The sequence below is a fragment of the Pocillopora damicornis genome, chromosome 13, assembly GCF_964200805.1.
Source record: "Pocillopora damicornis chromosome 13, jaPocDami1.2, whole genome shotgun sequence".
NCBI lineage: Eukaryota > Metazoa > Cnidaria > Anthozoa > Scleractinia > Pocilloporidae > Pocillopora > Pocillopora damicornis.
The window spans coordinates 4,008,491-4,020,954 of NC_142682.1; the positions used below are offsets into that span (position 1 = coordinate 4,008,491).

General features: G+C 35.6%; 1 protein-coding gene and 1 non-coding gene across 3 annotated transcripts; both read right to left on the reverse strand.

The window, feature by feature from the left end:
• Positions 1–551: 551 nt before the first annotated feature.
• Positions 552–11,391, reverse strand: LOC113678131 (ras association domain-containing protein 1). Of its 2 annotated transcripts, XM_089191221.1 has the most exons (10): positions 10,687–11,358; positions 7,270–7,334; positions 6,969–7,096; positions 6,010–6,123; positions 4,944–5,084; positions 4,056–4,136; positions 3,529–3,619; positions 2,619–2,734; positions 1,997–2,074; positions 552–1,506 (listed from the first exon to the last, which is right to left on the reverse strand). In XM_089191221.1, exons 1-10 carry the CDS (start codon positions 10,746–10,748, stop codon positions 1,378–1,380), a joined length of 1,005 nt encoding a protein of 334 aa, XP_089047347.1. In that variant the 5' UTR covers positions 10,749–11,358; the 3' UTR covers positions 552–1,377. The 2 variants fall into 2 exon arrangements, with proteins under 2 accessions (XP_089047347.1, XP_027050798.2); XM_027194997.2 differs by lacking the exon at positions 7,270–7,334 and having other exon boundaries at positions 10,687–11,391.
• Positions 11,392–11,942: 551 nt separating this feature from the next.
• Positions 11,943–12,240, reverse strand: LOC149035042 (signal recognition particle RNA). Its single transcript, XR_016182686.1, has one exon.
• Positions 12,241–12,464: the final 224 nt, after the last annotated feature.

Consider the following 12,464-nt stretch of genomic DNA (forward strand, 5'->3'; position numbering starts at 1 on the left):
AACCCTGACAATAACCTTGGTTAATTTCTTTTCAGTTCACTCTCACCTTTTCTTTTCTTTCTTTCTTTCTTTTTTTTTTATGCTTGACCCACCAAGTCAATTTCTATTTCCAGAAATGCATGCAGTAATGAAAATGGCAAAATTTGTCAAACCTGCCAAGCTGATTTCACTTTGACAAATTGGACTAAAATTCACCAAAATCGTCAAATCTATGAACATTAACTCTGTTTGACAAATTTTGTCTCCTTCCATTTTCATTACTGGGAGCACTTTTGGACATAGTGAAAGAAGGTAAAGATAAGGTCTGTTCTTGAGCCAAGCGGTGAATGCAGCTGGAACTCTTGGGAAGCTAAAGGTTCACAAGGCTGAGCAGTGGTATTACTTCATATATTAGCAAAATGATTGCCTGAAGTCCATTCGGAAAACCAAGTTTACAAAACTAGTTCTAATTGTGTACGAGTTTCATCAGTTTTCAGTACATTCTTTGTCAACAAAAAAATTTGAATGGCTTAATAAGTAAGTGCCAATAAACTTCACAGCACACAGTCACATTTTTCTCTGCAGTTTTTTAATTCATCGTGTTTTCAATACATTCTATGAAATAAGAGAATAACTTTTTGGGAAATTTCTGTCCATCTGAATTTTATATCTTTAACTAGAGATGATTAACAATCCGATTTTGACCTTGAAAATGGGGGGTTGACTTAAACATGAGTTCAACCTTAACATGAGTAAATACCGTACTCTTGCATTGAAACAGTAGTCACAGAGATAAAAATTATCAAAAGTTTATTCTTTGGGCCATTTGAGAACCACCAATTATAAATACTGATATTCATCCATTGTATTTATTACATACTGGTATCAGGGTTTTCATTAAGAAATAAGGTTACAAGGCACTGATAAAGAGTAATAGGTAACTAAACTACATACCTGAATAAAAACTAGCTCACACACTAAATCTTTTAACACCTAGAAGTGATTAAGATGTATCTTCCCCCTAAAGTATCCATACATTATCCAGCAAACAGGTAATGAGAAAACTCAAACTTATCTGGTAGAAGTTGCCAAAGTCTCGTAAGCGATTTACAAGGAAATGTGTTGCAGCTAGTGAGGAGGATTAATGATCAGATTTTAGGAGTTAAAGAATTGAAGCCAGAAAATTCCATGACATGATGCATAATGAAACACCCGGCACGTATGTTACTATTTTAAAAGTGACAATGTAAAGGCAATTGCTGTTACAATAAATTATTATCAGTGTTAAAACTAATACAATTTGTCAATGCAGCTGTTTAAAATATCCTTCTCTATTTGTAGGTGTAAGTACTCTAAACTCATATATAATACAAAATCTATAACAGAACCTCTTTCTAGTTATAATCTTGCTGTTTCACCAGACTCATCAGAAGGTGGTTTTTCTTCATCGCAGACTGTTTGGTTTGGTTGTACCAGTGCCAAAGCCTGCTCTAATCTTTCCTTGTAAAGTCTGTACTTTTCTTCCACCTGTTAAAGTTAAATATTTAAGTTTGTTAACCCTTAAACTCCCATGAGTGACCAAGAGATAATTTTTCCCAACAACATAATTGATACAATATCAAGCAGACAGGTGATGGGAATGAAGAAATGCGAACTAAGAAGAGACTTTTACTTGATCCAATACCAAATTCTCCAAACTAACATCAGAAGAATTAGAATAAACATAGTCTGTAAATCACAGCATAAACCTTGAGTTGGGGTCAATAAGAGGTTTTGTGGCTACCATGATCATCTAGCAGTTCTTCTTTCTACATCAATATAAGCCCACAGATACACAAAAGGGGCACTGGCATAAGCCAGCTTACATTTGGGGCTCAGAAATTTGTTCCTGTGAGCCCCTATTTAAAAATTCCTCTGTTGCTTGTGGGGAAATGAAAGTTACATTCATTCTAATATTTCATAAATACCTAGTATATATATATGACAATGATGGCTGATATAACAATAAGCCACTGACCTGCAATATGTGTTCCTCCTCTTCTTTGTCCAGTATCTTCATGAAATTTTGAAGCTCTGGTATGGAGAATACCTCCCACTGAAAAAAAATGTCACACAGCTGTCAAAATGAAAATAGGGGTTGGAGTATTCTGCATATTACACTACCATAAATCTTTTTTTTTTGGGCTATCTTTTTTGACTCATATGATAATGAATTCAACCAAAAGGACAGGCTACATAGATTCATTTGGATTCATAAGTTAGATTTATCTATTTGTTGTCCAACCTATAGGCCATTTTACAGTTGCAAACTCAGTTGCCAAGCCTTTGATTTGGAGTGAGGCTGAAGGTGACCTTGTTGTGATAGAGACCAGTATCTAGTTAGCATGAAAACAAAGTAATTTACATTTGAAAAGCAGCAAGGTTTGTATTATAACAAGGTCACCCTTGGCCTTACTCCTATTCAAAGGCTTTGCAACCAACCCAACAACTGTAAAATGAACTAGATTAATCTACTTCTTTTCAAACCAATTTACTTCATATAACTTTCAAAGGGCAAAAATTATAACTGTAAAAATGTTAAGTGTAAAGTTAACCCCTGGGTTAACCCAATTTTAATTTGAAAATTTGGCTGCACTTACCACAATATCTCCTGTTTCATTCTCCTGGAGTGAGAATTTGTGTCTTATATCTGCTCCACCCCAAAGTAACCTTAGCACCAGGGGTTTCTCAAAGTCAGACATCCGACGAAGAATAACTGAAAGAAAAATCATCAAAAAAGACTTCATATAATGGGTTAAATACATTGCATTAAACTCTACCTAGTTTCACAGAAAGCATGTAAAACACTGATCAAAAAGGATAACATACTTCACATGGTTTTCTTATGCCTTTCACATGACAAATTTCGCAAGTAAGATTGTGACATGTTATACAAATGTGTTATGAAAATGGTGTGAAATGTTTCACAAGATATTTCAAACACTGTATCACATAATTGCTTCTGGTAATGTAGACCATTATTGGAAATGAATGCATTCACTCAGCCATTTGATGGAAGCCTAAAAATTTGAGCAATAAGTCCGAAAGGCAGAGAGGTAATTATAATCTTTATTTGTATATACCAAACAGGGGAATAGTGCTATTTAGTTTTACTCCATTTTTAAATCCTGACTTTTAACACAACAAAATATTAAGCACATCATTCAGTTTTTTTGCCAATCATGTAAACTGGTCTTGCTTATGTTGTTTCCAACTTTTACACACAGCTTATGCAAGCAATATGACATTCAGACAAAGTTGTGGGATATATTAAGAAAACGAGAGGCCAAAATACTGAAAACTAATTAAAAGTGGTATAATAAATCCCTTGATCAATGGTTTAACATTTAATAATGATGGACATTCTGCTCATTGCTTGTAATTTTCTTAGTAACTCCAGGGCTAAGAAAAACATGTAACTTGCAAAATATACACATGTGTCGTGTGTTAAACTATTGATTAAGTTGTATGAAGTGCTTAGCAGGTAAAGAAAAACCTGTTGAAACCTACTATGGTCATCTTCTTCCTGGTAACACTCAAATAATGCAAATTTTCTTGGATTATCAGCAACTTTGAACTTCTTGAGAAGAGCTACAATGACCTAAGGAAAAAAAAGGAATCTTAAAATAAAAATTCCAGCAATATTAACTGATGGTCACTAAAAACAGAGATTAGTTTCTTTTAGTTTTCTTTGAAGAGAATTGTGGTCAGTGTTAGATGTATTGGCAAGCAAGTGAAACATAGCAGTTGAATGTCACCTGGAAGTTGGAAAAGGTGTTAAATGAATTAATTGTTTAGAAAAACCCAATTTTGAATGTTAACCTCTTCTTGGAACTTAAAAATGTTGCAGCTCTCTCTGCTCAAGGATCAACATTCAACAGTACATTTTCCAAAATTCCTCCAGTGGTAAATTCACCACATTCAGAATCAATTGCAGACAATCAACACATGATTGATTAAAGAACACCTATAAAAGGCTTAACAATTCAAACAAAAGTTGATAGAAAATAAACAAATATGCATTCAGAGAGACCCACCTCATGAACAGTAGTTTCACTAGTTACATGTAAAGCTTTCTCAGTCTCAAGTGGAAGGAAAAATGATGTCCGCTGAGAAGTCTATGAGATGAGACTCAAGATTAGCTCTCTATTTGATGAAAAGACAAGGCTGTGTCGAAACCTTCAAAATGATATTTCCAGCTTTAATGTGTAAATAAAGCAGTGCTCCAAGCTGCAACTGCTTTGCTTACAGAGACCAGAAGTAACAATTTTGTTACACTTTAGGCAGTATTAATTGCTAGTTCAGCAGTCATCCAATCAGCTGTTTTTTTTTTGTGTTTTGACTAAATCTTTACTACGATCTAAGTAAGTGGAATGGTGGCCTTATGCTTAACCCTTTACCTCCAACCCATGAGTGACCAAGACAGAATTTCTCCTTACAATATCAATACAACATCAACCAGATAAGTGATGAGGTTAAGGAAAAATATCAATTTGGGGATAATTAGTTGATCCAATACTAAATTATCTCAACTAACAATATAAGAATTGTATGGTTGACAGCAAGGAGAATTAAAATTTTGATCTGGGAGTGAAAAGGTTAAAGTGATGGACTATGGATGGGAGGTTCAGGTTTGAAATCCACCTGGGTCAATGTGTTATGCTCTTGAGCAAGACACTAACATGTACCTCTCACAGTGCTTCTCTCCACCCAGGAGTAAAGTGGGTACTTGCAAATTGTTCAGAAAGCTTGGCGAAAAGCTAGGGAGTAATCTTGCAATGGACTAGCATCCCACCCAGAGAGGGGGGAGGGGGTGGTGATACTCCTTATTGCTTCAAGCTAAGGAAACTGAGATAAACCTTTGTTGCAAGGGCCACTCGCCTTGAGTACAGATTTTACCTTTAACTTAATATAATTACAATCACCTTCTGATTCAGATCATCATCATCCTTTGACTTTACAGCAGTCTGAAAAATTGACAGAGGTCTCTCTCCTTCGATGATGTGGATTGGACGGAGTAAGTTCATATTAACACGGATAAAGCCTTGGTATGTGTCCTCAGTCCTCTGGCAAAAAAAACAAGCTTTGGATTAGAAAATATAGAGCAAACTTTAAAGGGGGTCTTGATGGAGAAAGCAAGATCTAATTCTCCCCTTCAGCTTTTATACAATTCCTTGAAAATAAGTTGGGAGAATTTGGTGTTAGCTCAAAGTAACAACTTCTACCTGACAAGTTTGGGTTTTCTCATTTGCTGTTTGCTAGATAATGTATGGATAAGATAATGAGAAGTTTCATGTTAATCACCTCTGAGAGGTAAAGGGTTAAAATTTTGGCCACATAATTGCTAATGGTTTATTTCTCTCCATTATGGTTAAAAGAATTTTTTACTGCATTTTTTTCTTTGACTAGCCCCTTATAATTTGTCCATTTTTATGGCTAACAGCTAATTTTTTTTTATTGTTTTACAGTTATGAGTAAACCCCAATGAGACCCTCTTTAACTGTTCAACCCCTAAGAGTGACCAAATTCTAATTTCTCCTTACATTATCACCCCTGCATCAAACATTAAGGCCATGAGAATCAAGGAAATGATCACCAACTTAGAAAGCTCTTGATTTTCAAGCAAATTCTCCTCATCAGCACTTGAGGAAATGTACAGAGAACAGTATGGAGAATATGCAAACTGATGTTAGGGTGTAAAGGGTTGACGCATTTACGATTCTGACGTCAGGCTCTGGTTGTGTGAAGGTTGGATAAACCTGTCCACATGACAAATCTCTTTCTGGTGGATAGTGCAGTACATTCTGTTCGCACTTATCCGCTGGATAGCGATTTACCTGTTGGATTGCGTTCTCTGCCCTTCATACAACCTGTCCCAGATTGGCACTTTTTAATGTATGCTATGCCAAAAATTCAAAATCTATCCACAACAATTACAAATTTGACATGATTAGCTCTCCCAACAATTCAGTAAAAAAACATCATGGTTACCATAGACATTATAAGTCCAGTTGTACTTGAATTGTATTCATCAATTTTGGCACGAAGGAGGCTTCCTGTTGGGGAGTCTGTGTACAGAATAAATGGTTCTTTCCTCTTCTCTCCCTATGAAGATTCACAAGAAAGACAACTTCAGTTCAGCTATAAATCGTACAGTGGCTACACAACCATAGGTAATCCTTTAATTCCCATGTGTGACCAAGATAGAAATTTCTCTTTACAACATCTATAAAATATCAAGCAGAAAGCTGATGAGAATGAAGGAAAATTCAAATTAGGGGATTATTAGTTTATCCAACATCAAATTCTCCAAAACGACATCATATGAATTGTAGGACAGACAGTAAGGAGAATTACAAATGAGATCTTTGGGAGGTAAAGGGTAAAGAAAAAGCTGTGTATCACTCATTTGCAGATAATTTTAAAGACAGTTGTAACTTGGCTGTATACCAAGTGGAGCCCACAAGTTTGAAGAAGATTGAACTGGGAGAAATTAAAAACTGATACGGAGAGGAACTGGCCAGAAGGTTGGAGCCTAGGCCCTCCTCCTCCCTCTTGCCACAGAAATAAATAAATGCCTGATTTCAGTTCAGGCTTCCTTCAACATTATCCCTTAATATACCATTTTATCCCAGTTAATCTTCTCTCCAACACACTCTAAGTCCCTGAAATGAAATGTATTTGTGTAACCCAACAAAAAAAAAAAACCCTTCACCTAATTACAGCCCAAGTATTATTTCAGGGAGTTAAAATTTACTTTAAATTACACCTTTTTGAGAGAAAAATATCCAAATTCACTTTCAAATGGGACTTTACCCAAACTGTATAGGAGACCAGGACATTTGCTCTGACTACACAGTCACAAAAAACATATGGACATGCAGGGACAGTTTATATACAGCTGCACAAGCACTTAAGCCACACTGCCCACTCAAAAGTGATGACATTACCTGATCTACAAGATGCAATGTCTTCATGGTCACCTCATCAACTGACATCATTCTTTCATACAGCCAGCCTCCAGTACAGTCTAAATCCACATCCTCTTTGCATCGTCTGTGACAAGTATACTTGCAATCTGTAAACACAGAAATAGGAAAATTCCCCTGAATTAACAAAGCTCCCAGCCTCAAAGCTTAATTTACAAAGACTCAATCATCAATTCTTGTGGAGAGGAAGTGAAAATGAAAGCATTAAAACACAATTCTTGAAAGTTTCAAATTTAGCTTCAAAGTGAAATTGTCACCTTACATTTGAGCAGTACTACTGTCACTGTTTTTTTCTTTGCTTTGGGGTTATTGAAAATGCTCTCGCTCCTATTTAGATCAAAAGAAACCATTGAAGGTGAGCTTTTAAGAGAAAAAAATAACTTGAAGATGCCAGCATAAACCAGACAGGAACAGTAGGAATGAAAAAAAATTAACATGGATTGAAGAAAGCTGATTGGAAGAAACTAAACCCATTTGAGGGTTTTATTTTATTGTAAATAGAAATAGCCCATTTAAGATTATGTGTGCCATTCGTTGAAAATGAAATATATTTACATTTCACTCTAAGAACAGAAAATCAAAAAATAAATTTTCTTACATTAAGAAATTTTTTACTAGCAACACAGTAAAAATTCCCTGCAGAAAAAAAGGCCTTACTTCAAAGATAGCTCAATAATGACAGTCCATTCTTGAGAAATTAAGAAACAAATATTGATTGAAAGCAGACTGACTCAAATGTAAATGACTAAATTGGATGTTAGAAGATGAATAATCTTCTATTTTTAATTAACAAGAGGTGAGAAGGTGTCGATTTTCTGATTAAATCTCATATTTTGGTCTCCACCCATTAAAAAATTCATTTCTTCACTTATTTTGCCCAATGAGACATTTTGGTTGTTTAATAAATGTGTATTTGGTGAAAAAACTTCAGACTTCCCATCCACCACAGTTGATAATGAAAGGACGATTCATCTCTTTTGAAGATTATATCTGATCAAATGGAAGCCACTGGATTTCAAATTCTTTTAACTGTCACATAAAAAACTCACCACAAAAATGTGGTCCTTTACTGACAGAAAAAAGCAATTTGATCCTTTCTGTAGTTAAAGGTAATTTTTGATTATTACAAAATTGCATGCAGCTGAACTCACAATGTTTCTTTGCACCATATACTTCTCCTTAAAAATTAATTTTGTCCCAGCCTTGCCATGCATTTGTACTATAATGACAATGGTCACAAGATGACATTGAAATAACAATTTTTCTGATTACTTTGCAAACTCTCGTGTCTATGTAATATTTATTAATTTAATTTCAGCTTTATCAATAATAAAATACAGAAGAATGTAAATGAAAAAATTGTGAGGTAAGCATCCCCTTGTCAGTAAAATTATAATATATTAACCTGTCTTGAGTTTGCGTTTTTTTCATTAAACAAGTGGCTGTCCCTACTGACAAGGGAACATCTCCATTAAAAAAAGAGCACCTACAAATGACAGAGATAAAGACAGTTTCTCTGATCTATTACATACGGACCAATACAGGCTGTACATTTTTCACTTCAGAGGACAATTTTAGGGGTTATCAGTAAAATGAACATAAAAAAATTCTTTTAGCTAACAGTACCCTTCAAAGAATTTGTTTAGCAGAAGAGAAATATTTTGTTACTTGCCTGGAACTGATCAATAGTTCAAATTTCAAGGCCAAAGGAAGGTGAAGGAAATTTATGAATATTGATTAAGATTATGTAATATTGCTTAGGATTTGAAGCTTATAATTTAAAGTTACAATAATATCATAATTCAAGTACAGGCACAAGTGCAAATGAAGGTAGATCCTTGTGAATGCAGAAATTAGTTTCAAAACTGCCATAAGACTCTTCTTGTCTTAGAAGAGGAACAATTTATACAGATGTTCCACACAATATAATCGACAATTCCAAATTGCACATCTGTTATTCAAGAGTTTTAGCTATTGAATGGGATGTTTACACGGCGATAAAGATTTCTTCTGCTGAGAATTTTTTAGGTATACTAAATTAAACATGATTACTGGAATAAGAAAGAGATCGCCTCTCCCCACCCTCCCCCCCCCTCCAGCCTCTCTTCTCAACCAATACCCAAGTCAATGAATGCCTCAAAGACCAAACTCATACTAACCACTTAGTGACAAAAAAGGAGTTTTCTTCTACAATATCAAAACATTTTCAGAAGACACCCACATCCATACTGAGAAATGTTGTTCCATAAAACCCACAAGCAGACATTTAGGTTTCACTTTTTTTTTAAAATAAATTTTCAATTTAACGCTACATCTTTTGCTTGTAAAAAGGTTGTTTTGGCAAGGTAGTGTTGCTTCATCTTATAGCCAAAGCTAAGAGAGGTTTTCATTACTCACTCTGTTATGTTTCAGGGTTAACAATAGAGCACTGAATCTGCTACAGTTTTATGAATTAAGCAAGCAATCTCCTAAGACTCCAAACTATTCCTGCTTAACTTTGCCATCCAGAAGTAGCCAAAATACAATTTCTCCTAACAGTGTCAATGAATTTTAAGGCAGAAAGGTAAAAAGAAATGAAAAAAAATTATAGCCAGGGGATGATCCTGGATTTATTGCCAAATTCCCACAACTAAACTTAAGAAAAATTTGTAACAAACAGGATGGAGAGTTGACAACCAGATCTTAGGAGTTGGGGGTTTATAAAGACTATTTTTAGCTTCAGTTTGACTCTCCTTAATTATTAGACTTGATATGCACAAAAAACTATTTTCCAAAGCACTTTGGAAAACAGTTTCTTGACTTTAAAATTTTTCTTATTGAGTTTTAAGTTCATGGAAAATAAATTCTGGGTTGGGAAAATTTGAAACACATCTAATCTACATGCCTTTGATATTAGGGGTTTAGGAAATCATCAGCCTCTCATAAACATTTTAATTGATAAATGCCTTGCAATAATTAATATTTAATATAGCATGTGAATATTTCTAGCCACTTCAATATTTAAGTGAATTCCTGAACAAGAACCTAACCAATTCTGGGATGGGGAAATTTGAAAAGCATCTAATCTATATGGCTTTAATATTAGGGGTCTAGGAAATCATTTGTCTCTCATAAACATTTTAATTGATAAATGCTTAGCAATAATTAATATTTAATGTAGCAAGTGAATATTCCTAACCACTTCAATATTTAAGTGAATTCCCGAACAAGAAAACTAACCAGTTAAGAATAGCTGGCATCGGTTTACTGAGAACAAGGCCAAAAAACAGTTAAACGGATGAGTGAATTTCACTTGTTTTAAATATTTTTTGCGATCATTACGAGGTATACATTACAAGCGAATCATTTGTTATGAGATTAATTCGTAACGTACACATTATTGTACGAGATTCACCTGTGTTTCAGGATCAGCAGATTAGTATTTTCGACCTTACTCCCCTTGTACTTACCAATGGATTTTGCCAAAGGGGAAAAAAAAAACCTTACTTTCCACCTGGTTGATATAGTTCCAGAAGCTACGATCAACATACGTATATGGTGTGTTTACTTCTTACAGAATTTACAATATGCGCCAACCGGCTGTTGTTGAGCAAACAGCCAGATGTGATGCAAACTAGAATTATCCTTTGCTTGCAATTCAATCCTTAATATGGTGAAGAAACACTTAATAATTACTCACTTTTGCAGCGCACACATTGCTTGAAAAGTCCCCAAATAAACTCTCCACAACAATCGCACCATGTAGGATTTCGTAGTTGATGTTGAATAAACGTATGTCCTCTCCCGACATGTCTAACTAGTGCTTTCTCGTCGCTAACATTTTCCGTGGTCACAGATCGTTTTATGGTGCTTCGTTTCTTAGGTCCTTTCCTATTGACAAAGTTCGAGATGAAATCTTTCACTGGATTACTTGCAGTATGTTTCTCTCCGGGCAAATGAGGTACAGATATGGCGCGATTTCTGTCCCGAACATCGTTCGCCATGTGAGATTTGATTTGAGCACGTTTTCTATCTAGAGAGTTGGGATCTCGAGGTTTCGTTGCTTCGTTCGAGAACACATCGTCACTTTCCATTTCAAAACCAGTTGATCGTGTTAACAAATAAAGCAAGGCAAACAAACCTCTTTCAAAAATGAGCAACAATCTCGAAGTTAACCACTCGAGGATTCTATTCTTGGGCAAATTACGATTGCCGTTCTGCAATTCGGTTCGCATAAGGGCCTATGATAAAACGACTCGAATGGAAGACTTGTTTACGGTTGTCACACACATCCTGAAACTGAAACCAGGCTTTCAGCTCGCTAACCGCCATATTCGTCTAGGGTGAAAGATGATCTCTCCTAGCCAAAGGGGTATGCGTCATTAAACAAATAACAAATCCAATTCTTTCTGGGTGGGGAGGCTAGGGACTCCCATAATTTTCGTGAAACAGTTTGGGAATTAAAACTTAGAACGTGAACTGAATCCTTTTTTTGAGTATTTGTTGTTGTTGCTGTTTTTTTTTAACAGAGTTTAGAGGGCCGAAAGCTAGCGGTGGAGGACTTTTATTTTCGAATGAAAATTAATTAAAATTTGGTAACCCACTAGTAGAGAAAACTATGGCCTACTGCGTGCGTAAAACCGCGGTTTGGATTCGACCTCGCGTAAGTAACCGGTCCGTGGTTTTCAAGAGGTAAATTTTGTGAAATATCCGTAAACTATGAATGGAAATTGATATATCGAGAACAGTTCTTCTAGAGAATTTCAGTTTGATAAATTTCGAAAAAAATTATGTAGATTTTAGTTGTGACATTTTGATTTCTCTTCTATGAGAATTAGCGTTTCGATTGGCAAGGCAGCTAAGGCGAAACAAGTCATTTGCGAAAAATACTGAACTAAATGACGACGAAGGAAGACAAAATAAAAAAGAAAAAGAGAAAAAGAAAAGAAAAGAATGACAGGGTCGAGTTCGACTATCTTGGTCGGGCTGTGAGCAACCGCCTATTCACAGGTGCTATCCCACTACTGTTTGACGCGGGAGCTTTTGCCTGCTGTGTTTCCACCCTGGGCCGGTTCGCTCCTCTTTAACCAACCTGGAGAACTCAGATTCCTCTGTGTTCACCATATTGACACCAAACTTAGCGCGGACACCCGATCTACATAGAACAACTACCCCCAGGAATCCCGCCCTCAAGCCATTCAGCGACCCCAGCCTCCAAGCAGCTGGATTACAGACGTGCGCCACTACGCCCGGCTGATGAAATGAGCACAAATTTATGGTGTCAATGGTGGTGAGCCTCGACTGCCCGCCGGAAGTAAAAGTGCTCACTTGAAAATATTTTGCTTGCATTTATTCGCTAAATTCTCAATTTTAATCTGTGAAACAGAAAGATAACTTTAAATATGGAGTTAAATGATCATTTAAGTAAAAAAGTAATCGCGATAGTTAATTGAAATTTATCTTATTTGTTGGGCCCCT

What these genes read in the sequence shown, in the direction of transcription:
- LOC113678131 (XM_027194997.2), bottom strand. Translation starts at nt 11,221, where the DNA reads ATGCGAACCGAATTGCAGAACGGCAATCGTAATTTGCCCAAGAATAGA. An exon ending in GCAATGTGTGCGCTGCAAAA is followed by an intron (nt 7,097 to 10,686) that starts GTGAGTAATTAT and finishes CTGTGTTTACAG; the next exon opens with ATTGCAAGTATACTTGTCAC. An exon ending in CATTGCATCTTGTAGATCAG is followed by an intron (nt 6,124 to 6,968) that starts GTAATGTCATCA and finishes GAATCTTCATAG; the next exon opens with GGAGAGAAGAGGAAAGAACC.